Source organism: Pseudophryne corroboree, chromosome 1, assembly GCF_028390025.1.
Source record: "Pseudophryne corroboree isolate aPseCor3 chromosome 1, aPseCor3.hap2, whole genome shotgun sequence".
Lineage (NCBI taxonomy): Eukaryota > Metazoa > Chordata > Amphibia > Anura > Myobatrachidae > Pseudophryne > Pseudophryne corroboree.
The window spans coordinates 1,146,153,621-1,146,180,899 of NC_086444.1; the positions used below are offsets into that span (position 1 = coordinate 1,146,153,621).

General features: G+C 48.6%; 1 protein-coding gene across 4 annotated transcripts in view; it reads right to left on the reverse strand.

Annotated features, from left to right (window-relative positions):
• The window catches only part of HTT (huntingtin), a 517,727-nt gene that overhangs the window by 316,848 nt on the left and 173,600 nt on the right, over positions 1–27,279 (reverse strand). For all 4 annotated transcript variants that reach the window (XM_063924321.1, XM_063924312.1, XM_063924303.1 and 1 more), the window contains 8 exons: positions 25,604–25,659; positions 25,357–25,505; positions 24,980–25,116; positions 24,366–24,482; positions 24,123–24,245; positions 21,100–21,338; positions 19,752–19,894; positions 18,185–18,392 (listed from right to left, as the gene is read on the reverse strand). In XM_063924321.1, the coding sequence (XP_063780391.1) occupies positions 18,185–18,392; positions 19,752–19,894; positions 21,100–21,338; positions 24,123–24,245; positions 24,366–24,482; positions 24,980–25,116; positions 25,357–25,505; positions 25,604–25,659 (1,172 nt within the window). The remainder of the gene's footprint in view (positions 1–18,184; positions 18,393–19,751; positions 19,895–21,099; positions 21,339–24,122; positions 24,246–24,365; positions 24,483–24,979; positions 25,117–25,356; positions 25,506–25,603; positions 25,660–27,279) is intronic.

Sequence of the window (27,279 nt, forward strand, 5' to 3'; positions counted from 1 at the left end):
GCGATTTTCCACTTAGTGCGCATGCGCAATGTTCGCACTGCGACTGCGCCAAGTAAATTTGCTATGCAGTTAAGTATTTTACTCACGGCTTTTTCTTCGTTCAGGCGATCGTAGTGTGATTGACAGGAAGTGGGTGTTTCTGGGCGGAAACAGGCCGTTTTATGGGAGTGTGTGAAAAACGCTACTGTTGCTGGGAAAAACGCGAGAGTGGCTGGAGAAACGGAGGAGTGTCTGGGTGAACGCTGGGTGTGTTTGTGACGTCAAACCAGGAACGACAAGCACTGAACTGATCGCACTGGCAGAGTAAGTCTCGAGCTACTCAGAAACTGCACAGAGAAGTCTTTTCGCAATATTGCGAATCTTTCGTTCGCAATTTTAAGATGCTAAGATTCACTCCCAGTAGGCGGCGGCTTAGCGTGTGCAATGCTGCTAACAGCAGCTTGCGAGCGAACAACTCGGAATGAGGGCCCATATACGGTGATAATGCTTTGCTGTCACATCCTTCCTAGCGTAGGAATAACTTCATCCGCAATGCCTTTTACCGCTAGGATCCAGCGTTCAACCGCCATGCCGTCAAACGCAGCCGCGGTAAGTCTTGGAACAGACAGGGCCCTTGTTGCAACAGGTCCTGTCTGAGAGGCAGAGGCCATGGGTCCTCTGTGAGCATTTCTTGCAGTTCCGGGTACCAAGTCCTTCTTGGCCAATCCGGAACAATAGTATTGTTCTCACTCCTCTTTTTCTTACAATTCTCAGCACCTTTGGTATGATAGGAAGAGGAGGAATCACATAGAACGACTGGTACACCCACGGTGTTACTAGTGCGTCCACAGCTACCGCCTGAGGGTCCCTTGACCTGGCGCAATACCTTTTTAGCTGTTTGTTGAGGCAGTTACCATCGGTTTGCAATTTGCGTGAAGACTTCTTGATGAAGTCCCCACTCTCCCGGGTGGAGGTCGTGCCTGCTGAGGAAGTCTGCTTCCCAGTTGTCCACTCCCGGAATGAACACTGCTGACAGTGCTTGTACGTGATTCTCCGCCCAACGAAGAATCCTGGTGGCTTCTGCCATTGCCACCCTGCTTCTTGTGCCGCCCTGGCGGTTTACATGGGCCACTGCAGTGATGTTGTCTGACTGAATCAGCACTGGTTGGTTTCGAAGCAGAGGCTCCGCTTGACTCAGGGCGTTGTATATGGCCCTTAGTTCCAGGATATTGATGTGCAGACAAGTCTCCCGATTTGTCCACAGCCCTTGGAAGTTTCTTCCCTGAGTGACTGCCCCCCATCCTCGGAGGCTTGCATCCGTGGTCACCAGGACCCAGTCCTGTATGTCGAACCTGCGGCCTTCGAGGAGGTGAGCACTTTGCAGCCACCACAGAAGAGACACCCTGGCCCTGTGGGACAGGGTGATCAGCCGATGCATCTGAAGATGCGATCCGGACCACTTGTCCAACAGATCCCACTGAAAAATCCTTGCATGGAACCTGCCGAAGGGAATGGCTTCGTATGACGCCACAATCTTTCCCAGGACTCGCGTGCAGTGATGCACCGACACCTGATTCGGTTTTAGGAGGTCTCTGACCAGAGTCACGAGCTCCTGAGCCTTCTCCGCCGGGAGAAACACCTTCTTCTGGTCTGTGTCCAGAATCATGCCCAGGAAGGGCAGACGCGTCGTAGCGATCAGCTCCGACTTTGGAATATTTAGGATCCACCCGTGTTGTTGCAACACTTCCTGAGAGTGTGCTAGGCCGATCAGCAACTGCTCCCTGGACCTCGCCTTTATGAGGAGATCGTCCAAGTATGGGATAATTGTAACTCCTTGCTTTTGAAAGAGTACCATCAGCTCCGCCATTACCTTGGTAAATATTCTCGGTGCCGTGGACAGGCCACACGGCAGCGTCTGGAATTGGTAATGACAGTCCTGTACCATAAACCTGAGGTACTCCTGATGAGGTGGATAAATGGGGACATGCAAGTAAGCATCCTTGATGTCCAGCGACACCATTAAATCCCCCTCTTCCAGGCTTGCAATGACCACTCTGAGCGATTCCATTTTGAACTTGAATTTCTTCAGATAAATGTTCAGAGACTTTAAATTCAAAATGGGTCTGACCGAACCGTCCGGTTTCGGCACCACAAACATTGTGGAATAGTAGCCCCTTCCCTGTTGAAGAAGGGGAACCTTCACCACCACCTGCTGGAGATATAACTTGTGAATTGCCGCCAACACTACCTCCCTTTCCATTGGAGAAGCCGGCAGGGCCGATTTTAGGTAACGGTGAGGGGACTTCACTTCGAATTCCAGCTTGTATCCCTGAGACACAATTTGTATAGCCCAAGGATCCACCCGTGAGCGAACCCACTGGTGGCTGAAATTTCGGAGACGCGCCCCCACCGCTCCTGGCTCCGCCTATGGAGCCCCAACGTCATGCGGTGTATTTAGTGGAGGCCGGGGAGGACTTTTGTTCCTGGGAACTAGCTGCATGGTGCAGCTTCTTTCCTCTACCCCTGCCTCTGGCAAGAAAAGATGCACCTCTGACTTTCTTGCTTTTTTGTGAACGAAAGGACTGCATTTGGTAATACAGTGCTTTCTTTGGCTGTGAGGGAACATATGGCAAAAAATTCGACTTCCCAGCCGTTGCTGTGGAAACCAGGTCCGACAGACCGTCCCCAAACAATTCCTCACCTTTGTAAAGTAAAACCTCCATGTGTTTTTTTTAGAGTCGGCATCACCAGTCCACTGCCGAGTCCACAGGACCCTTCTGGCAGAAATCGACATTGCGTTTACTCTAGAGCCCAGTAGGCAAATATCCCTCTGGGCATCCCTCATATATAAGACAGTGTCTTTGATATGTCCCAGGGTCAGTAAAATAGTCTCCCTGTCCAGGGTATCTATTCCCTCAGACAGAGTATCTGTCCATGCTGCTACAGCACTACACATACAGGCCGAAGCAATTGCTGGCCTCAGTAGAGTACCAGAATGTGTATAAACAGACTTCAGGATACCTTCCTGCTTCCTATCCGCAGGATCCTTTAGGGCGGCCATATCCTGTGACGGCAGGGCCACCTTCTTAGATAAGCATGTCAACGCCTTATCTACCTTAGGGGAGGATTCCCAGCGTAACCTGTCCGTTGGCGGGAAAGGGTACGCCATAAGCAATCTTTTGGAAATCAGTACTTTCCTATTAGGAGAATCCCAAGCTTTTTCACATAATTCATTTAATTCATGTGAAGGGGGAAAAGTCACTTCTTGCTTTTTCTCCCCATACATATAAACCCTCTTGTCAGGGACAGGGTTTTCCTCTGATATGTGCAATACATCCTTCATTGCTATAATCATGTAGCGGATGGCCTTAGCCATTTTAGGCTGCAACTTAGCATCATGGTCATCGACACTGGAGTCAGAATCAGTGTCGATATTTATGTCAACAATCTGGGATAGTGGGCGCTTTTGAGACCCTGGCGGCCTCTGAGCTGTAGTATCAGACATGGGTTGAAACCCGGACTGTCCCAAGGCTTCAGCTTTATCCAACTTCTTATGCAAGGAGCTTACGTTATCATTTAACACCTTCCACATATCCATCCAATCAGGTGTCGGCGCCGCCGTCGGCGACCCCACATTCATCTGCACTTGTTCTGCCTCCACGTATCCTTCCTCGTCAAACATGTCGACACAAACGTACCGACACGCCGCACACACCCAGGGAATGCTCACTTGAGGACAGGACCCCCACAAATGCTTTTGGGGAGACAGAGAGAGAGTATGCCAGCACACACCGCAGCGCTATATAACCCAGGGATTACACAGTAACTTAGTGTTTACCCAGTAGTTGCTGTTTATGACAATTTGCGCCTAAATATATGTGCCACCCCCCTCTCTTTTTCACCCTTTTTCTACCTGGATACTGCAGGGGAGAGCCTGGGGAGCTTCCTCTCAGCGGAGCTGTGGAGAGAAAATGGCGCTGGTTAGTGCTGAGGAAGAAGGCCCCGCCCCCTCAGCGGCGGGCTTCTGTCCCGGGTCTGTGTAAATAAAATGGCGGGGGCTCGTACATATATACAGTGCCCGGCTGTATATATGTGTCTTTTTGCCAAGAGGTATCCTGATTGCTGCCCAGGGCGCCCCCCCCGCGCCCTGCACCCTACAGTGACCGGAGTGTGTGGGTAGTGTGGGCGCAATGGCGCACAGCTGCAGTGCTGTGCGCTACCTCATGTGAAGACAGGAGTCTTCTGCCGCCGATTTCGATGTCTTCTCCGCTTCTGCCGTCTTCTGTCTTCTGACTCTGCAAGGGGGACGGCGGCGCGGCTCCGGACGACCAAGGTTAAGATCCTGTGTTCGAACCCTCTGGAGCTAATGGTGTCCAGTAGCCTAAGAAGCGCAACCTAGCCGCAGTTAGTAGGTTTGCTTCTCTCCCCTCTGTCCCTCGTAGCAGAGAGTCTGTTGCCAGCAGAAGCTCTCTGAAAATAAAAAACCTAACTAAATTACTTTCTTATTCGCAAGCTCAGGAGAGCTCACTAAAAGCACCCAGCTCTGGCCGGGCACAGATTCTAACTGGAGGAGGGGCATGGAGGGAGGAGCCAGTGCACACCAGGTAGTACTAAATCTTTCTTTAGAGTGCCCAGTCTCCTGCGAAGCCCGTCTGTTCCCCATGGTCCTTACGGAGTTCCCAGCATCCACTAGGACGTTGGAGAAATATATAAAACCTCAAATAAAAGCATGGGGCTGTTTAGAAGTATTCCCACTGTTAAATGGAGCGACTGGCTCCTGTCGGCACCAAAGCAAAACTGAAGAGCCTGAGTGTGGAGGCGGGGTATAGGACCAGAGCATCTTGGGATGCCTAAAAGATTAACTGTTTGGAGCCCAGTCCTTTACCACCACCTACACCCAATTGTCTCCCTGTGAAGCCATATGGAACCCGAAAGCACCCCTTCCTTTGGGTACGCTAAGAAATACTAGTTCCCTACAAGATGGGTATACAAGAGGATCACACTTTGTGTTAAAAGTGCTATTGAAAGCTCTATACCAACATGGTCTGATTCCCATCATAGGATGAAATAAAGTCAAAAAGGGAAAAAGCCGACGTCGCTTTAGGTAGAAGCTAGTAACCATGACAGCAAACTGTTATTTGTTAGGCATCCCAATTAATAATATGGGACCAAGTAATTATGCACAAATTTGGGGGGGGGGGAATACACTTTATGTGATGGCTGTATAGGAACAAACAATGTATTTATGAAGAAGTGTGTCATATTAGATTTGATCTTACAATACATGTACCAACCTTTCCTTCTACAACAGTTGTATTTAAAGCTAATTATGAGGTATCCCGAGGTTGCATATGTTTGTAAAATAATTGATAATAAGACATAAAACACTAAAAAGGAGTTTTTTTGTCCATACCTGTCAAATACTTTTCTCAGAATCCATGAGGGACACTGTGATGACCCTGGTTATAGAGTGGAGCTGGGAACTTGGGCACCAAACAATTAAACGTTCCTTTCCCAGGAACACAGGCTCACTCTCTCCTATACCCTGCCCACACTAAAGCCAGTTACATTAACAAGCTCAAGGACAGGGAGACGGAGAAGGAAGACTGGCACACACAAAGCATAAAAACCATAGCTGAGAGGAAAAACTGAAGCATGTAACCCCCCCCCCCCCCCCCAGTAGGGTGGGCGCCCTTTGTTCCCTATGGATCATGGATTCTGAAAAAAGGCTTTGACAGAAAAGGACAAGAGACTCCTTTTCACCATTCATCCATAGGGAACACTGGGATGACGCTGTGACATCATAAAACTGTTACCTTAAGGAAGAGAATGCTAAATGTGCTGCACTCAAGACCCTACACCCAACATTAACATGAGTCGAGGCAAAAGTGTCAAAACGCTAGAACTTGATGAACATATGAGCAGAGGACCACGTGGCCACTTTACACAGCTGCTCCGCAGAGGTGCCACGCTGAGGACAGGCCGGCTGGACCATCAACAAATAAGCATGTCCAATAGTGAAACGAAGCGAGCGAGCTAAGGTTCGTTCTGTAACCGGCCAACCACGCTTGTGGAAGTCAGAGGACCAACAGATAATCAAACTACCTGATGTCCTGAGTTCTGGAGATGTAAATCCGGAGATCACGAACAACATCCAACAATGTCTGTTCAAGGGAAGAGTCTGAAAGGCAGGGACAACAATGGCTGATATGAAAACGGAGGACTACTTTTGGTAGGTATCTGAGACGTGTCCGAAAGACAGCCCTATTATAGTCGAAAACAAGAAAAAGGAGAGCAATGGTATAACATGCTCAAGTCTGAGACTCTACGGGTCGAGGCTATGGTAAGCAGGGAAACAGTCTTCAGGGTGAGCCACCAAAGATTCAGTGTTAAAAGTAAGCTGAACGAAGAGTCCTAAGGACCAACGACAAGTCCCATGAAGCCACCGAAGGAACAAATAGACGCTGAATAGAAAAAAAGGCGTAGGGCCCAAGACAAACCTGGCCTACGGTAATGACAAATCCCGGGGGGGAGTCCACATGACAGAGACAGAAGGTCCGGCCTCAGAATACGCCTCGGGGAGTCTATGGAGAGACTCAGAAGAAACGTGAACCAGGCCGGATGTGGGCAATCCAAAGCGGCAGATTGGTGGTACGACCCTGCATCTTCAGATTACCGAGAACCCGTCAAATATTGGATATTGGACGGAAGATGTAAAGAAAACATCCACGGAACGGTCAGAGGGTTCACCAGAAGAGTCTCCGTAGTGCACATCCTGGCAGCTCAGAAAGTTTGCCTCCCAGTTTTGGGCGCCAGATGTATGAACTGTCAACAGTGCTTGAAGGTGCAGCTAAGTCCACCTGAGGATGTGACTTAATTCTCTCATAGCTACCCCTGCTTCTGGTTCCGTCATGATTGTTTATATAAGCGTTTATCGTGGCGTTATTGGACAGAACCTTGACCGGCCTATGTAGAAAGAGGAACTTGTGTTCTGTAAATCACCCAGAGCACCAATATGTTGATTGTGAGAACCGCCTCCCACTCCATCCAGCAACCCTGAAAAAAGTGTTTACAGGTCACCACCCCCCAGCCCCGAAAGCTTGCATAGGTGATGAGAAGGACCCAGTCCTGGATCCAGAAGGGATGGCCCTTGTCCAAGTTTGGGGGATAGAGTCACCACAATAAAGAGTTACCCACCTACAGAGATAGAATTGTTTGAGACCAGAGGTGTAGTTGGGAGTAGTTCCACCAGGACAAAATCTCCAGTTAGATGCCTGAAATGAAACTTGGCAAACTCCACCACGTCCAAGGTGGATACAAGATGTTTAAGCAGGCATAAATTAACACCTGTGATGACATAAGAAAGCCTAACGTTTGTCATGTAAAGCCGTTAGTTTGTCTTTGGTGAGAAACACCCCCTGAACTTGAGTTCAGCAAGGCCCCCCAAGTGAAGCATCTTTTTAGACGGAGACCAATTAATCAGCTATCCATGGGATTGGAGGATATCTACGGTGAGCCGATGGTGTTCCTGAAGAACATCCGAAGATTGTGCCAGGATAAGCAAGAAGCTCAAATAGGGGAGTATGTGGATCCCTTTGCGTCCGAGATACACTGCCATCACTTTTGTAAATACCCATGGTGCTGTGGAAAGTACAAATGGCAAGACTCGAAAACGGATCGTGAACCGCCCTGACCGCAAACCTGTGGAACCTCTCACATTGGTACCAGATGGGAATACACCTCCTGGATGTCCAACGAGGCCATATAATCCTCTGTTGCCAATGTTAGATAGAGCGAAGGGACTCTATTCAAAATTTGGGAAACCTGGGGACACAGATTGATGGATTTTAGTTTGAGAATAGGGTGGAAGGAACAGTCAGGTTTCCACACCAAAAAAAGATTGGTGTAAAAACCTGTGCTGCGAGAAGGTGAAACTGGGACGATCGCGTGGGTGACCAGAAGAGACTTAATGGAAGTCTGCAAGGCTTCTGCTTTTCCAGGATTGAAAGGAAGGCCTATGAAAAAAATGGGTTGGAGGCTGTTCCAGGCAGGTGAGTATCCCCTGGAAACGATGAACCTTACCCACAGGTCTGAAGTAGTCTTTAACCAGGCACCGGAAAAGCAGAAGACGGCCACCCATGCTGGATGGTCCCAGGTGGGGGCCCGCCATATCATGTGGCAGGCTAGTCAGCACATTTGGGGCCCGAGCGGCATGTCCACCAGGACTGGCGAACTCGAGATTTGGCACCTTTAGCAGAAGAACCCTGTGACCTGGAATAAGACTGACCCTTGGTCTTGCCTTGTGGGCAAAAGCCCCTCGACTTAGGAGCCGCAAATGGCAAAATATCTGTGTTTGATGCCAACAACTTATCAAGCTCTGGACCAAATAAGAAATTACCTGAGAAAGGGAGAGACTCTAATGCATTCTTTGAATAGGAGTCTGCCTGCCAGGTACGTAGCCAGAGGACCCGCCTGGCGGCCACAGATGTAGCAGAGACTCTAGAGGAAAAAATGGCTGAATCTTTGGCCGCTTCACGAAGATAAACACTGGCCTTACGAATCAGAAATACTTTTGACAGCAATTTTGTTCTGTGGGTACCTTTGCGGAGATCCTTGTCTATAGTCCACCCAAAGGGCCAAAGCTTTAGCAACCAATACCGACGCTAGTGCAGGACGTATGGCTGCACCCGCATTGGCATAAATAGACTTAAGTAAATTCTCCACTTTCCTGTCGGTAGGATCAACAAGAGTTGCCGAGCTCGGATTAGGTAGAGCCATGGGTTTGCCCAAATGGACAATATGCCAATCTACCAGAGGTGGAGTTTCCCACTTTAACATGTCTGCAGAAGGAATGGGATAAAATTTCAAAATGCGCTTGGGGACTGAAAAGCATTTACTAGGATGTGACCAGGCTTCATCCAGATCGCCTGTATGTGTAAAGGAAGGAAAAACAGGCGCCACTCTCTTTTTACGCTTAAAAAGCGGACCCTGTGCAGGAGGTGCTGTGTCTGAGTCTTTAATTTGGAGTACGGACCCGACAGCTTTAACTAAAGCATCTACATCCACTTGACACAGGTCTTCATCCAGGCTGGAAAAAGATTCCACATCAGAAGTAACAGACATAGCTTCCCCTAGATCTGAGGAGTGTTCTAACAAACTCGCATAGCCAGATTGAAGGGGAGTGTAACTATCCCGTCTGGTAGACTCCCCCCTAGACGGGTGTTCCAGCATATGCTGTTGAGAGGAATGTGCCTGCATGCAGCCCTGAACACGGGCCGGATCTGCACTGGTAGGCTGTGAACCCCTTGGGTGCACTAACATTAGCTGACCCCCACCAGAAAGTGGCTGTACGGAAGGTGGAGGCCGGAAAGCTGCCAACTGACTAGCTAATTGTATCATAGACTTCGTAAGTTTAGATACCCATGCCGGTTCCAAGTGGGAACCCGTGGCATTAGAAACCTCACGCTGCACCTCTGTGAAGCAAACCTGACATATGCCATCATGGTCCTCAGCTGGAGCAGAAATAACCTTGCTGCAGGTTTTGCAGGACAAAGTGTGCAGCACAGCAGCATCCCCCTTCCTGGGGACTTTAGCTTCACGGCCCTTGAAAGACATAGCAATAAAAACCAAAGGGTACCCCTGTAAACACTAATATTACCAGCTGGATGATGTGTGTGTAGTGGGGGAGGCAGGGAATGTGCAGAGTCCCACAAAGAAGTGCTACAGTTGTGCAGTAACTGCAATAGAACGCTGGAGAGTGTTTTAAATCAGCGTGTAGCGTTTTTCAAATAGAGGAAATAGTTTGTCAAAACCAATAAAGATACTGACAGAACAAGAGAAGAGATACTGACAGGATTACAGGAACAGAGGTAACATGCACTCATGTAACACATTCACAGCCAAAGACATGGGCACAAATTGCTCGACAACCAAACCCTACTGGGGAGACAGTGTGTGCAGCCTGCACCCGGTGCGCGGTATAGAGGAGGCAGGAACCCGATATGCCTTCTATTCAGTGCAAGGCAGTGGCGCTATAACATGGCAGCCCGGCGTCTCCGGAGAGGAGGAGAGAGGGGCAGGGGAAGCCCTGTGGCGGGAAACCTGGAGCCGTGGACGCGCCAAGTGTTGGAGGAGGAGCTGTTGGGGAATGCGATCCTCCTCCCGCCCCGTCTGGTAAAGAGACCTTCCCCCAGGGAAATGGCCGCCATGCCTGCTAGTGCCCCATTACCAATAGCACTCTGGTGTTCCAGTCGGGGTGCGGAGATGACGCGGCGGCGGTTTCCACACACGGGCGGTAACAGCCGCTGTATGCCGAGAGCCGCTCTGCCTGCTCCCCGACTCGCCCGGTGGGCTGTGTGCTGCTGATGGGCGCGCTGGGATACAGTCAGTCAGCGCTCCGGCCGCCTGGCTGGGGAGCAGGGAGAGCAGCAGGGGTGCCGGCGTCGCTCAGTCAAAAGAAGAAACCGAATATAAAAAGTGAAACAATTAGGCCGCTCAGAGTGATGAAATGGAGAAAGATAAAGAATCAGCAGAGGCTGTGACATGGCAGAAGCTGATTGGCTGGTACTTTCTCCATTTTATCACTCTCTGGGGTAAATGTATGAACAGTGGTTATGGGGGAGAAGCAGTATCAGCGCTCTACCGCTTGACCCCCATGTATGATAGCTGTGGTGCGGGCACAGTGGCGGAACTACTGCCAGTGCAAGTGGTGCCTTGCACTGGGGCCCGCCACTGTCAAGGGGCCCAAAGCCAGTGCGGCATGTAATGAGTCAAACTCATTACATGCCGCAGTCAACTGTAACGGAGGCCACCGCCAAGGAGAGGAGCAGCAGGGACGCTGTCTGCTGTAATGTGTAAAAAGGGGACGCTGTCTGCCGTGCTGTGTAATATAGGGGACGCTGTCTGCCGTAATGTGTAAAAAAGGGGACGCTGTCTGCCGTAATGTGTAAAAAAGGGGACGCTGTCTGCCGTATTGTGTAAAAAAGGGGACGCAGTCTGCCGTAATGTGTAAAAAAAGGCACGTTATCTGCCGTAATGTGTAAAAGGTGGACTCTGCCGTAATGTGTAAAAAGGGGGACTGCCTGCTATAATGTGTAAAAAGGGGACACTGTCTGCCGTAATGTGTAAAAAGGGGAATCTGCCGTAATGTGTAAAAAGGGGAAGCTGCCGTAATGTGTAAAAAGGGGACGCTGTCTGCCGTAATGTGTAAAAAAGGGGAATCTGTGCGGCGTAATTTGAATAATGGAGACTACTGTGCACAGTTATATGAATTGGTATTATTTTGTGGCCACACCCCTTCCCCATGAAGCCACGCCCCTATATTTTTTGCACCTGCTTTGCATAGAGGGGGGGGCTCAGATGCCATTTCTTGCATACAGAGCTAAAATGTCTAGTTACGGCACTGTTACTAGGTATCCATTTTCCTGGTCCTGAGCAGGTCCCCCTCACCAGATCCTCTCCAGGGGTGGACTTGGACGGGATGAGGGGAGGCCCAAAGCATTTTGTCACACCTGGGCCCACCGCTCGCTAGTTCCGCCACTGCAGTGACGGGCGCATCCTTATTGGCGCTGCTATCTAAAAGATGCTTGGGCAATGATGCTGACCGTTCTGACACCTGCAGCTGTCGATTTCAACAGCTGCATGGCGTTGATGTCATGTTCTCCACAGCAGGGACAGAGCTGTGCCTGGCTATGGGGCGGGTGCCGGCTCTGGACTGCACAGGGGATCTCGCATGAGTAGCGATATCCCGCACATGCGCACGAGAGCCAAGAAGGAGACTCAGCGCGTCGCCTCTGAGCTGACGCTCTGTGAGCTCAGGAGGACATAGCCGGAGAGGGCAGCGCGCTTCAGCAGACAAGATGTTAATACATCTTGTTGATGTCCCTTCCTGCTTTACCTCGGTAATGAGGAGAAGCAGGAAGTGCGTCCGTCACCTCTAATTGCAGGCGGAACTCCGCCCGGCCACAGTATCAGGTCCCTCCTACATTATCAAGGTGTCAGCGGCCGCCAGCCAATCCTGGCTCGCGGACCGGCTGCAGCACCAATCAAAAGAAGGGGAGGCTTTTTTAAAATCTGCAGCGAGCCAATCACGGCTCCCGAATCACCTGCCAATGAGAAGCTGCCAAGTGGCAGCTTCTCATTAGCTGGCGGTCCAGGAGCAGTGAATGGCGCACAATCGACATCAGATTCAAAGTGCCCTCTCTCCCCCCTCTCCACCAGGGAGGTTACAGTGCCCAATCTTCCCCACAGCCGCCAGAGTGTGAGCCGCGGGCTATAACGCCCGATCCCCCCCGCAGCCGCCGGAGTTTATTGTGAGGCTAAGCAGCATGCAGTAATGCCCGTACCCACTCCCCATCTCCCTCTGAGCGGTGTGCAGTAATGCCCGTACCCACTCCCCATCTCCCTGCCAGCGCAGCATCTTAAAGTCCACCACACCCCACAGCTTAGTGACCCGCGGGCTGTAATGCCCTTCCCACCTCCACCGGACCACTGTCTGCAAGTGAGTGATGGTCCGAGGCCCTATCCTAACCGTGGCACACCCCTGGGCGTCTGGCATACTAGTCACCTGACACAGCCGATAAATTACTAAGGAGCAGCTAAGGAGCAGCTGACACAGGTTTGGAACAATTAAGATTACACAGGGGTGCATGAAAAGGCCTGTGACCATGGTTAATAAGAGTTAACCAAAGATTAACCCCATAGTATACAAACAAATATAGAAAACCACAGCACTCGCTGTGTCAGGTGACTAGTATGCCTTTTAAAAGCCACTAGATATGTGGCAGGCATACATTAAACCTAGTGGGCATATTTGCAGTTATATTATATATGATACAGTTGCCAGGTTTTAATTCTTTAAGCTTTGTGATAGTGTAGGACCTGCATGAAGGTGGGGTACCTTAAAAATCGGTATGCAGGCTTCCGTGCATTGGCCAATCCACTAACTAAACCCCCATCATTTATTTATTGATGTAGTGAGGACAAGTGAGCTTGCTATGGCGAGTGCTGAATTCTCTATTTTGTATGTATTTGGGTAGGTGGCCATGGGCTGCATGCACCCCACCCTATGAGTGGTGAGTGCAGACACTGCACCCCGCTTCTGGGGTGGCGAGTGCTGTGGTTTTCTAGATTTGTTTGTATATATATATATATATATATATATATATATATATATAATCTCTACATCTCTATATATCTCTCTCTCTCTGGAAAACCCCTCATAAAATCCTGCGTTGCCCCTGGAGGGGGCTCTATCTGCCGTACTGTGGAAAATGAGGCTCTGTCTGTCATACTGTGTAAAAGGGGGCTCTGTCTGTCATACTGTGTAAAAGGGGGCTCTGTCTGTCATACTGTGTAAAAGGGGGCTCTGTCTGTCATACTGTGTAAAAGGGGGCTGTCTCTCTTACTGTGTAAAAGGGGGACTCTGCCTGCCGTACTGTGTAAAATGGGGTTCTGGCTGCCATACTGTGTAAAAGGGTCCTCTACCTGGCATAATGTGTAAAAGGGAGCTCTACCTGGCGTAACGCATGATAGGAGCTCTACCTGGTGTAATGTAAGTGGTGCTACTGTGCGGCATAATTTGAATAATGGAGATTACTGTGCAGCGTAATATGAATTGGTATTATTGTGTGGCCACGCCCCTTCCCCCTGTATTTTAGTCACTGGTCCTCTTTTAAATATGGGGGGGGGGCAATGCTGTTTCTTGCACACAACGCTAAAATGTCTGGTTACGGCACTGCCTAGGATGAAGATATGGACACATGAGAGTGTCAGACAAAGGAATCAAGAAAGCAGAAGGGACACATAGAAGACATACTGTATGAGAGGTGAGCAAAGATTGTTCAACATATACTCCTATATTGTGAACCAAATCTAAAATTAGGAGGGGGGCACTGCTGTGGGCATTGTGTGTGTGTAAGTGGCTCTGCTATTGTGGGCATTGTGTGTGTAAAGGGCACTAGTATGTGGGGCGGGCAATGTAAATAAGATTGTGCTACTGTGAAGCATTATTTTGAATTGGTGGTACTTGTGTGGCCACGCCCCTTCCTTGTGAGGCCACACCCCTTTCTGTGGCGCATGCTAAGCAGGAGGGGTCGTGGGCGAGGTGAGTTCCCCCACCTCTCCAGGACCACTTTAAGCCCTGCATTTACCTATCCAAGCGATGAAGCATCTAGCCCACTGGCTCTAGGGGCTGACAGTCAGCGCATGGAGGAGCCCTGTCTTCAGCCCAGGTGTTGTGGTAGTTGCCAGAAATCTCGTTATAGAAAAGGTCACCTACTGTAAAGGTGGGTACACACTTGTGAACTATATCGTTAATTTTCCCACTCGGTGTGTATGCCGCTGCCGGGCAATGCTTGGCACCGAGGTTCGTTATCGACCCTCGGTCTCAGCGGTGCATGCAGATCAATTTGGGGGGAGGCATTCAATTTTCCGGCTGTCAGGATACAGACGCCGGAATCCTGACACCCGGTGAAATACCGGCGGTCGGGATTCCTTCCGACCGCCGGCTGAAATCACCACTCGGGTGGGGGTCCACACCATTACCTGAGGTGGAATATAACCCTGTGGCGACTAAAGGGGACACACTGCGCTCACCGATGGAATCCCGGAGTCGGTCTCCTGACCACCGGGATATCATACCGAATCCATTTGTGATATCATAGTGTTTCCCCTCCCGGTCCGGGATTGGAAATACTAGGCAATGTTGATCACGGAGCACATCGCCTAGTGTGTATCCACCTTAAGTCAGACCCTGCACTGGCCATGTCACGCCATCATCCGAGGTGGAGGTAGAAGGGATGATTCCATGGCGGAAGTAATACCGCGGCTCCTTGTGCCTCCCTTGGAAGAGGTCACGAAGCGCTGCTCAGCTCCTTAGGGCTTGCAGCACAAAGCATCCACACCCTGGGCTGGACGCAAGGCATTATGGAGTGATACCTGTATATGGGGAATTTTTAATTTTTTGATAGTCACTCCAGGTTTTGGGGCCCATTTATCATTAATCGCATATTCAGTGCGATCTGGACAATATACGATTGTACCAGTGCCATATATTATAGAGCACCCGCAGGACTCGGAGCCCATCCCTGCAATGCGCTCAGTGTGGAAGCAGCACAAATGCACATGCGCAGTCCTGCTGACCACACTTGTACAGCGGCTTTTCCGGTGTGGATTCCGAAGGAGCTCTCTGCCGAGGAGGGATTGCAATGCGTGTTTAGCCCATTCCGGAAATTGATACATCTGCCAGCATCACATCCCACATAGAAACCTATGGGGGATGTGGCTGCCGGCGGGAATGGAGGGAACGCAGCAGGTATCGGAGATAACTGCTGAAGTTCCTCCCACAAACATTTGAGGGATACTAAATATTTGCGGCTAACCCTTGAATACGGGGGTTCGGGGGAAAAAACAACAAATCTTTTTTGATAAATGGGCCCCCCTAGCCTTGGATGTACTGTACTTCCCAGACATAGAAAATGAGGGGGAGAATGATAAGACAGCTGCAGTTAAACAACCCCAATAGGAAGTGGTGATATGAAAAACAAATCCAGAGACAGGAAAGAGCCCAAGACAACACCTAGAACCCTAATCCAACATCTGCTCCCCCCCTAAGGGCCAGTTGGCACTGTTACAACCGTCACCTCGCACAGTGGAAATGTGGCAGCAGCAGCAGTGACTGGTTTCGCACACTGGCACAGCCTGCCAGCAGAAGGAAGTACCGTGGAATGGTCTAGACCAAGGGTGGCCAACCAGTCAGAGGCAAAGAGCCTAAAAATATTTGTAGTAAAGTTAAAAAGCTGATATCACGTGCGCGCCGTAGGCCCATTTTTGCGCGCCTGCCTTCAGTATGACGATTGTAGGAGTATGAACATGTCACGCTGAGGACGAGAAACACTGAAACAATCCAGATCCACAAAGTATACTGAAACAAGCCAGTCTCCCCCCTTCACTCCGTGTCTTCTCAGCCTGCTCCCCCTTCACTCTGTGCCTCCCAGCCTGCTCCCCCTTCACTCTGTGCCTCCCAGCCTGCTCCCCCTTCACTCTGTGCCTCCCAGCCTGCTCCCCCTTCACTCTGTGCCTCCCAGCCTGCTCCCCCTTCACTCTGTGCCTCACAGCTTGCTCCCCCCTTCACTCTGTGCCTCACAGCCTGTTTCCTCCTTCACTCTGTGCCTCCCAGCCTGCTCCCCCTTCACTCTGTGCCTCACAGCTTGCTCCCCCCTTCACTCTGTGCCTCACAGCCTGTTTCCTCCTTCACTCTGTGCCTCCCAGCCTGCTTCCTCCTTCACTCTGTGCCTCCCAGCCTGCTTCCTCCTTCACTCTGTGCCTCCCAGCCTGCTTCCTCCTTCACTCTGTGCCTCCCAGCCTGCTTCCTCCTTCACTCTGTTCCTCCCAGCCTGTCCCCCCTTCACTCTGGGCCTCCCAGCCTGCTCCCCCCTTCACTCTATGCCTCCCAGCCTGCTTCCTCCTTCACTCTGTGCCTCCCAGCCTGCTTCCTCCTTCACTCTGTGCCTCCCAGCCTGCTTCCTCCTTCACTCTGTGCCTCCCAGCCTGCTTCCTCCTTCACTCTGTTCCTCCCAGCCTGCCCCCCCCCCCCCTTCACTCTGGGCCTCCCAGCCTGCTCCCCCCTTCACTCTGGGCCTCCCAGCCTGCTCCCCCCTTCACTCTGGGCCTCCCAGCCTGCTCCCCCCTTCACTCTGGGCCTCCCAGCCTGCTCCCCCCTTCACTCTGGGCCTCCCAGCCTGCTTCCTCCTTCACTCTGGGCCTCCCAGCCTGCTTCCTCCTTCACTCTGGGCCTCCCAGCCTGCTTCCTCCTTCTCTCTGTTCCTCCCAGCCTGCCCCCCTCTTCACTCTGTGCCTCTCAGCCTGCCCCCCTCTTCACTCTGTGCCTCTGGGCCTCCCAGCCTGCTCCCCCCTTCACTCTGGGCCTCCCAGCCTGCTCCCCCCTTCACTCTGGGCCTCCCAGCCTGCTCCCCCCTTCACTCTGGGCCTCCCAGCCTGCTCCCCCCTTCACTCTGGGCCTCCCAGCCTGCTCCCCCCTTCACTCTGGGCCTCCCAGCCTGCTCCCCCCTTCACTCTGGGCCTCCCAGCCGGCCCCCATTCACTCTGCACTCTTCAGCCTGCTCCTCCTTCTCTCTCAGCCTGACCTATTCTTCTCTCTGCCTCTCAGCCTGACCTACTCTTCACTGTGCCTCACAGCATCCTTCCCATCTCAGGTCACTGGTAGCTAGCCACACTCACCTGTATGGGCTATTTCACTCCAATCGCAAGAGGTCAGACAGGGCAGGGCAGGGAGTTGGCCGTGATGAAATGCAGACATCGTACGCCCAACTCCTTTCCCTGCAGCCCTGCGGTAAAGGCGGGTTCGGGTGCCACCGCTGATCTAGACATTCCCGGCTGGTTAATGGGACTGGAGGCATGAGGGGTGTGTGTGGACGGGGATGGCATCAAGGCTATAGTAGCCAGACTGCTTTCAATGCACTCTAGGAGAATTAATAATTACAAATCAATTGCTTTTGATATGTACTTTACTCAAAAGAACCAAGGGAAACACAAGACCATTCATTTGTGGTCCGGACAATAAGGGGCAGAAAATAAGCCTTTATTGCAATGCACAAGTAAACAGATTTTGTTTTTCTATTTATCTAAGGAGAAAAATGCACTGATCATATACTGACCTACACAAAACACACAAACAGTGCAAATAACTTCAGGCATATTCATTAAAGCAAAAGTATGTAATGATGTGCAGCAAGAGGAGAACACTACGCAGCCAGGGAATGAGCACGTGTCAACGTATGGCCTCTGTACTGCCACCAATATGTCACTACTAGGCTGAGCCCAAAAGTACTGACATGTATTATATCACCATACAATCCCTGACTTGTAGAAAGCATATCCTACCCCCTTACGCATAAAACCACACACTTCAGGAACTTTAGTGCAGAGTTAGGGATTCCTCTCGGCAATTACCAGCACATTTAGGGGGACATTTACTAAGTAGTGATAAGAGCGGAGAAGTGAGCCAGTGGAGAAGTTGCCCATGACAACCAATCAGCATTGAAGTAACATCTATAATTTGCATACTATAAAATTATACAGAGCTGCTGATTAGTTGATGGGGCAACTTCTCCACTGGCTCACTTCACCGCTCTTATCACTGCTTAGTAAATGTCCCTCTTCGTTACAGGATTCCGTCTGGCCTTACTTGAGGGTTTGGTGCACTTCCGACCACCAGTTGTAGTTCGTGTAGTCAATGAGCAGCAGGAACTGGCACCAGAGCAGCACTAGAGGAGGGTGGGTAGGAAACAAGGACTGCACCAGGGTGCTCAGCCTCTCCAACGTGTAGAAGTTCCCATTATCACCATCCCCCTTGAACAATCTTGAAGCTGCGCTTGTGATCCTTCGGAATGTTCCTGCATGCGACACAATGGCAGTATCAGGACAGAGTATAGTGAAAGTAAAACCTACGTGCCCTGGCCCATGCCAATCCAGAATGAGCCACATTCAGCACTTTTATACAGGGCCGCTGAACACAGACACCTCATTGATTGCTATGGGATAGAATCACATTGTTGCTCTAGGCACCACATTGTTAAATACATAGCATTATTTACATCTAATAAGGGGTGCTTTGTGTAGATGTTGGTCATCATTTATTAATACACTGTACTGCTTTATGGTGAAGCGTCCTTTGCGTACAGACATTTAATAACCTGTTCAGGAACTACGAGATCCAGTATGCTAACCAGCATCTAATGGGCACAGGTATGCTGAGACTTGTAGTCTAAAAACCGCCGATGATGCAAAGGTTGCCTATGCCATCAGCGCAAAAACCTTAAATATTTAATTGGAGAAAACAGGATAGAGAAATGAGCCTGTCCGAGAGCAAGAGGCGGCTATACAGTACAAGGAATATGTACAAGAGCCTCACTCATGTTATCCCTGTGGAGCCCTATGGAACCCGAAGAAGAAAGTAACTATTGCGATTAAATGTTGGGAATTCGTAACAAAACCTAACAAAGGACCGAAGGATCCTCACGGACACTGTATACTGATTTTAACAAGATTATATTTAATTGTACATGAGCTGAATGTCTGCGAATGCTTTATTACAGCATCTTGGTTTTGTGGCCCCGACTATGGGCCTAATTCAGACTTGATAGCTGTTGTGCGAAATCGCACAGCGGGCAATTATCAAACAACTGCGCATGCATACAGATAGTAATGCGCAGGCCAAACTGCGAAAAAAATCCTGCGTCTTTTTTGATCACTAGGTGTACGCCGGTTGATTGACAAGAAGCGCGAGATTGGGGGTGGTAACGGCCTGTTTTCTAGGAGTGTCAGGAAAAACGCAGGCGTTCCCAAGTGTTTTCCGGGAGGGTGTGTGACGTCAGCTCTGCCACGATCAGTCTGTTTCTTTCGTGCTGTAGGAGTAAGTCCTGGGCTATGCACAGACTGGAAAAATCATTCGATGGTGAGTTGCAAACGGATTTGCAGCTGACCAGCATTTGCAAAGCTTTTCCCATGGCGTACACAGACTTGCACGGAGTGGATTTTTCCTCTGGCTGGGCGGCGACTATCTGATCGCAAACCTCTGCAAATTCACAGAGGTGCGATCAGGTCTGAATTAGGCCCTATATACAGAGCCACACACCACAACACAGTCAGATTGATATATTTATGAGGAAAAGGAGTGGAATATCCATATAAAGGGACATAAAAGGGCAACAGGAGAACAGAAGGCAGTATCCTGTAGGAATGTACATTGTTACCTGATTTGAAGATATGGACCAGACACATGAGCAGGGTCCCCAGCTGCTGACAGTAAAACGTATGCTGCTGCTCACTCAGGTCCACCTTCAGCTCCTTGTGTACAATATCCTCCAGCAGGATACCCACCAACTGTAACAGGAACCTTAACCATGACAAAACCAATAACTATAACAACAAGCACAGATCAGTCATGGCACAGAATTTATTTGCTAACAGTATTATACTGATTATTACACTGCAACTGCTGCTAAAGACTACATCAGGCTTTTTCAACCAGTGTGCCGTGGCACACTAGTTTACCGCGACCAGTTGCAAGGTGTGCCGTGGAGTCAGAGCAGCTTCCTGCACCTTCAGAGTGAACTGTTGGCTCGGGCTCTTCTTAGAGGATCAGTCATGCTCCGGCTGTGACCTATACCTTGATGACGCGGCAGTGTGATATAAAGGTCACGTCCGCCGCGTCTCACCAGCCAGCCCACCTGCTTGCATACACATCTTCCAGTTCCTGCCTGCATCCACAGCTTTCCTTGCCCACCCACATCCACACCTGCCCAACCGCCCGCTGCTCAGTATTCGCAGCACTCCACTATGAACAACCTCCGCCACTGAGGGACAGGGAGTAGGACAGCTAAGCAGTGGGGCTAATATTTGTTATGTTATTTCTCCTGTGGGGAGCAATAGGATTTATGGGGGGAGAACAATGTGAATAATTCATGTGGGGAGCAATAGGATTTATGTGGGAGGAAATGAGATTGATTTATGTGTGAGCAACATGATTTATGTGGGGAGCAAAGTAATTGTTTTTCCTGTGTAGGCCAATGTATGTGTGGATTCTTATTTTACTGTGAGGGCCAATGTATGTTTTGTTTTGTTTTTCTGTGGGGAACTGATGGTGTGCCTTGGCAATTTTAAAATATTGTTCGGTGTGCCGTGAGTAAAAAAAGGTTGAAAATCACTGGACTACAGAGTAAGTATGCCTTCACACAGCAGCAGCAGCAGCAGCAGCCATTTTGTGGGATGAACCAGTATTAAGGAAAATAATCTTTGAAGGTTTAGCGTACAAAATGGTTGCCTCAAGAAAAAGTTTGCTGACTTAAAAAAAAAAATGGCTCCCTCTGAATAATTTTATCTGACAACAATAAAGCAAAGAGCACGATGAAAGCAGTGTTTACATGCAATGGTGCAAGCAGATTTGCGAGCGATAGGCTCACTGTTTCGACAGATAGAAGACCACAGAAGTTCAGAGGGCCATCTTCAATTTTAACATGTTAATAAACATGTGTATGAAACAGGCCAATGGAAGGTGCAATACGTTAAGAGTCATACAAAAGTGCGGGGGTGAATAATTACCGAGAGACGGTTTCCTCTGGGAGGACCTTGATCTGGTTCTGCTCCACACAATTTTCTAAAGTTGGATGGAAATTGTCCTGTTCTCTTAACCGAACAATATTCTGACATGAGATGAGAAAGGGAGAGAAGGACAGCTCCTGGATTCGGGACAGAACAATATCCTCCGTAGACTGTGAGATAAGGACGCGGAGAATGGCCAGGATTCCCGAAATCCAGAGCTGGACAGTGCCGACTGAGGCCTGCAAGAAGCAAATGCACACATCATTAATATATATGCAATATTGACCATATACCACTCCCTTCACCTGCCTCATTATACAGATAACATTCACCTGGATTCCAATGTTCTAGTAAATTTCCAATGATCCATTTATAACATGCTAATGGATAAAATCCAGTAACTAATATCTGTATATACAGAGTTCCGAAATGATTATTTTAGTATTCAATATGAAAATGTGAGCATTATAAGAAAAAAAGCACTCCACAAAGAAACTTATTATAGATATTACAAATCACCTTGGAGGCCCGTATATGGTCAGGGGAGAACTTGGTGACTTTAGGGGAGGTGTAGAAAACCTTCTAAAGACAAGTGGAGAAGTTGCCCATAGCAACCAATCAGGTTTTGGATATCATTTTATAGAATGTAAGGTTTGATACATCTGTAGTTTAATATTCTAGAATTTGTAGTAAGAAATACGCTATAACATCTACAGATGGCCAATATATTAGAATTGTTATAAAAGTAGGTGCAAATGTTTATAGGAGCAGATCTGCTGAAAGTGCGGAGGGTAGGTCACAATTAGGCTTTATCCCAAGCAGATACAGGTGTATCCTCATGCACCTAGCCTCAATACGCTATGTGGTGCAACATACCTGCTGCAAGTGAACTGCATCGAGCGGTGGCTTTTTTGCATCATCTTAGCTTGAATGTGTGTCTAAGTTGCAACTGGATGCGACAAACCCGCTTCATGAGACTGCACTGATTAATTACATATGTGACACTTGAATATCTGTGTACTGCCGCTGCATCGTAGCACTTGGTTTACAGACTCAGTCGCACACACAAGTGTCTCAAATCAAATTAATCAGTAGAATTTTGTGAAGCTGTTTTATTGCATCTCATTGTGATTAAGATGCACATTCCAGCGAAAGAGACGCCTAGCGCAAGCCAAGCCGCTTGTGACCTGGCGTGCTGAGAAGGCATGTTTGGTGCGACTGCAGCAATAGTGTATGGGCACACCTCTGTATGTATTATTCTTGAATTATTTTGTAAAACTGGGGCAGATGTATTAAGTCTGGAGAAGGCATAAAGAAGTGATAAAGCAGCGATAAGTGCACAGTGATAACGCACAAGCCAATCAGCTCATAACTGACAATTTACATATTGGAGCAGATTGGCTGGTGTGTTTACCCCTTGCACTTATCACTTGTTTATCACTTCTTTATGCCTTCTACAGGTTAATACATCTGCCCCAATATTCCACAGCACAGTGTAAGTTATCCTGTCTCTCTGATAGTCACTAGTCCTTCTAGTCCATTCCACATATTTACAATCTTGAAATATCCAAATCATAGCATTAAACTTAGTATGTAAATCCAGCACAATGCCATTTACTGTTATTTTATCTGAGTGTTATTTGTGAGCATGCCGTCTCCAACACAGAGACTCTTGCAGCAGGGCCGTCTTTTCGTATGGGCTCAATGGGCACTTGCCCAAGGGCCCCAGGAGTATAAGGGCCCTAGGCTGACAGCTGAGGGTCCCCTCTTTCCAGGGGTACCAGATTTTTTAAAATCGGGCTAGGGAAACCAGAGATATCCAACTTCAAAGCAGTGGTCCCCATCCAAGCCTGTTAATTGCTCTTCGCAGCCAGATAACTCGGGTTCTGTTTGACTTATAGTTTTTCTGAAGGTATAAACCTAAAGCTGGGACTCTCCCCTTTTGGTGAACACTGGCAGCTTGTCTCTACTATTCCCAGAACCAGAGATAGCAGCCTTCCAGCAGCTGGTCCCTGCTCCAGCTCCACACACCTGGTATACAGTTTTATATATTTGTTGGTGGATTGCTCTGGCTCCTGAACTCTGATCCCCAAGTCCCCAGAACCTCCTGAAAGGTAGCACTCTCTAGTGTTTTTATCCCATCCAAAGCTAAGAACTTTATTTCCAGGAACTGGAGATATCTGCAGTCAAGCAAGCTGCACTCTCACCAAAAAATGGTGAATATTAAGCCCACTCCACTATCTACCCCTCCCCTGCATATTAAAAACCCCCTACCACCCTGGAAGTCATGTACCAGGGCCCCTTCATTCAGCCCAATGCCCCTTCTACAGTTTAGTGTTCCCTCCGCCTCATCTGTTCAGAAAAGGATTAATTAGCAGAAATTACTGCTCCAGGTCCTACATGCTGAGCAGAAGATAGAACACCTCATACCGCCCACGGGACATCAAAGCTGCCGCTGATACCACCCCCACTGCTGGAGGATAGGTAGGAGCCCCAGTGCATTGTTGTGCCCAGGGGCCCACACTGCTGTTAAGACGGCCCTGTCTTGCAGCTCTGATCTTTCACATGCACCAAAAGGGAAGATCTTGCATTATCCCCGAAGCAATATGGAATTATGGAATTGGGCAGTACCATCCGTACTGCCCAATTCCATAATTCCATATTGCTTCGGAAATGGTTAGCATTACTGCCTTAAAGCACTGAGGTCAGGGGTTCGATTCCCACCATGGCCCTAACTGTGTGGAGTTTGTATTTTCTCCATGTACTTGCGTGGGTTTCCTCCGGGTACTCCGGTTTCCTCCCACAATCCAAAAATATACTGGTAGGTCAACTGGCTCCCAACAAAAAATTAACCCTAGCGTGAATGTGTCTGTGTGTACATGTGATAGGGAATATAGATTGTAAGCTCCACTGGGGCAGGGACTGATGTGAATGGGCAAATATTCTCTGTACTAAATAAATAATAATTAGACCTCTATATCCAGCTATTAAGCCTGCAATTACACGTCATGTTCTCTACTCACCATAGTGTATGGAATTACAAACATACTTCTCAGTAACATGTCTACTGGGCGCAGGGATGATGGAGCCAAGGTTTCAAATAAAGTATTTAACACACCCAGAGCTTCATGACAGTCTATGTGCATCTACGTAGAAAACAAATGACACATCACCATCCATCTCATTACTCTGTTCAGGAAAAATGCGCAATACTGTTAGATTAGTTGCACATCTACAATTGAAGTTCAGGGTAGGTAGATATTTACCTGTTGCTTTGACAGCATTGGTAGAATGACATCAGCTATCTGTCGAGACAACCTTTTCCACTTGTCTTCATTCTCCTTGTGACACTGCTGCAGGACTAATATAAACATCTCCAGAACCTACAAAACAAAGAACTTACACTAGACACCCAAGGGCGAGCCCAGCCAGGCGGCCCCACCAAGGGCGAGCCCAGCCAGGCGGCCCCACCAAGGGCGAGCCCAGCCAGGCGGCCCCACCAAGGGCGAGCCCAGCCAGGCGGCCCCACCAAGGGCGAGCCCAGCCAGGCGGCCCCACCAAGGGCGAGCCCAGCCAGGCGGCCCCACCAAGGGCGAGCCCAGCCAGGCGGCCCCACCAAGGGCGAGCCCAGCCAGGCGGCCCCACCAAGGGCGAGCCCAGCCAGGCGGCCCCACCAAGGGCGAGCCCAGCCAGGCGGCCCCACCAAGGGCGAGCCTAGCCAAGCGGCCCCACCGATGATTTGTCTGAGACAGACGATTGTGATCTGCCAATTCTTATGCTCAGATGTATATTGTATGAGTCTCTCTTTGCATTGTGTATACCTAGATTAGTGAAGTACTCAGCAATAACGGATGAAAGCGTAGGGGATGACCCCGCTCACCTGATGGTACTGGATCAGCCGGAGAAGCATGGACACCACAACCTCTTTCTGAGTCTCCAGCTCTTTACCCGCATCGGCTTTATTTGCTCCCCTCAACACAAACAAGTCATGGACTATGGGCTGCAGTGCTGGAATCGCTACAATACAAAGACCAAAATCACCAAATCATCATCATCTGAATAAAGAAATACCTCAAGGAAATGTTTTCACTGATTGATTGATTGATTGATCATCTTCTATAACAAACACTGAAAGGGTTGGCAGAATAATATGGTACCAGTTGCTCTGCAAGGTCTAAGCAGCACAAAGTCCTGTAATGTGCGACTGGTTGTTACGGGTTACAGCACACTGTTACAGACTGTGACCTGTCTATGTACCGTGAGTGACTGCTTTCCTCCCGCTGGCCATGATGCCGTCACACAGCTGGATGATTTTGGGAATGCCAATGATCTGCTTGGAATGGTAGCGCTCATAGGACAGCAGTACCAGGAAGAAGAACACACTGGGAATGATAGCTTCAGACTCTCTGCCAGGATAATGAAATAAACATAGTAAGTACTGTAATGGGAAATGGTCTGCATTACAGGTACCTCTAATAACAGCGACACACAGATGGGGGCTCACCTGAACTGACCGACTTCAATGTATTCAAACTGCTTCAGTACAAACCCAATGAACACCTACGGGTAATAAGTGGGGAAAATAAAGACCTAAAAATCCTGTCCTCCTTCACATGATTCATCAATTACACGAGAACTTGCTGCATACTAATATTCTATAGATTACATGGTGTTTAGGGGTATCAGGGACCATATATTGCTAATATAATTACTACTGAACAGCAACCTGTTCCTAATCTCTACCCATCTTTCCATCTATCCTCTGCAGCTCATATAGATAGATAGATAGATAGATAGATAGATAGATAGATAGATAGATAGTTAGTATATGTATAGATAGTATATGTAGATCCTTCTATATCGACATTATATATATATATATATATATATATATATATATATATATATATATATATATATATATATATATACACATACATATACACACACACACACACACACACACACACACACAGTACCACTCAAGTTTGGACACACCTTATCAATGTTTTTTTTTTATATATTAATTACTTTCTATATTGTAGATTAATACTGGAGACATCAAAACTATGAAAGAACACATATGGAATTATGTTAGAAACGAAATAGTGTTAAACAAATCAAAATAGGTTTTATATTTTAGATTCCTCAAAGTAGCCCCCTTTTGTTTTGATGACAGCTTTGCACACTCTTGGCATTCTCTCAATCAGCTTCATGAGGTAGTCTCCTTTAATGGTTTTGAATTAACAGGTGTGCCTTGTCAAGAGTCAATCTGTGAAATTACTTGCCTTCTTAATGTGTTTGAGACCATCAGTTGTGTTCTGCAGAGGTAGGGTTAGTACACAGTGGACACCCCTATTTGACTACTGTTGTAATCCATATTATGGCACGAACCACTCAACTCAGCAAACAGAAACGACAGTCCATCATTACTTTAAGATATGAAGGTCAGTCGATACGGAAAATGTCAAGAACTTTGAATGTATCCTAAAGTGCAGTTACAAAAACCAAACGCTATGATGAAACTGGCTCTCATGAGGACCGCCCCAGGAAAGGAAGACCAGGGGGTAAATTTACTAAGATGGGAGTTCTATTTAAGATGGGATGTTGCCCATAGTTATCAATCAGATTCCAGGTATTCTCTTCTAGAAGGTGCTAGAAAATGAGAAATAGAATCTGATTGGTTGCTATGGGCAACATCCCATCTTAAATAGAACTCCCATCTTAGTAAATTTACCCCCAAGAGTAACCTCTGCTGCAGAGGATAAGTTCATTAGAATTACCAGCCTCAGAAACCGCTACTTAACAGCACCTCAGACTAGAGCCCACAAATTCTTCACAGAGTTCAAGTAGCAGACAAATCTCAACATCAACTGTTCAGAGGAGACTGCATGAATCAGGCCTTCATGGTCAAATTGCTGCGAAGAAGCCACTACTGAGGATGAACAACAAGAAGGAGAGAATTGTTTGGGCCAAGAAACACAAGGAATGGACATTAGACCAGTGGAAATCTGTACTTTGGTCTGATGAGTCCAAATTTTAGATTTTTGATCAAACCGCCGTGTCTTTGTGAGACGCAGAGGTGGTGAGCAGATGGTTTCTCCATGTGTGGTTCCCACTGTGAAGCATGAAGAAGTAGGTGTGATGGTGTGGGGGTGCTTTGCTGGTGACACTGTTGGT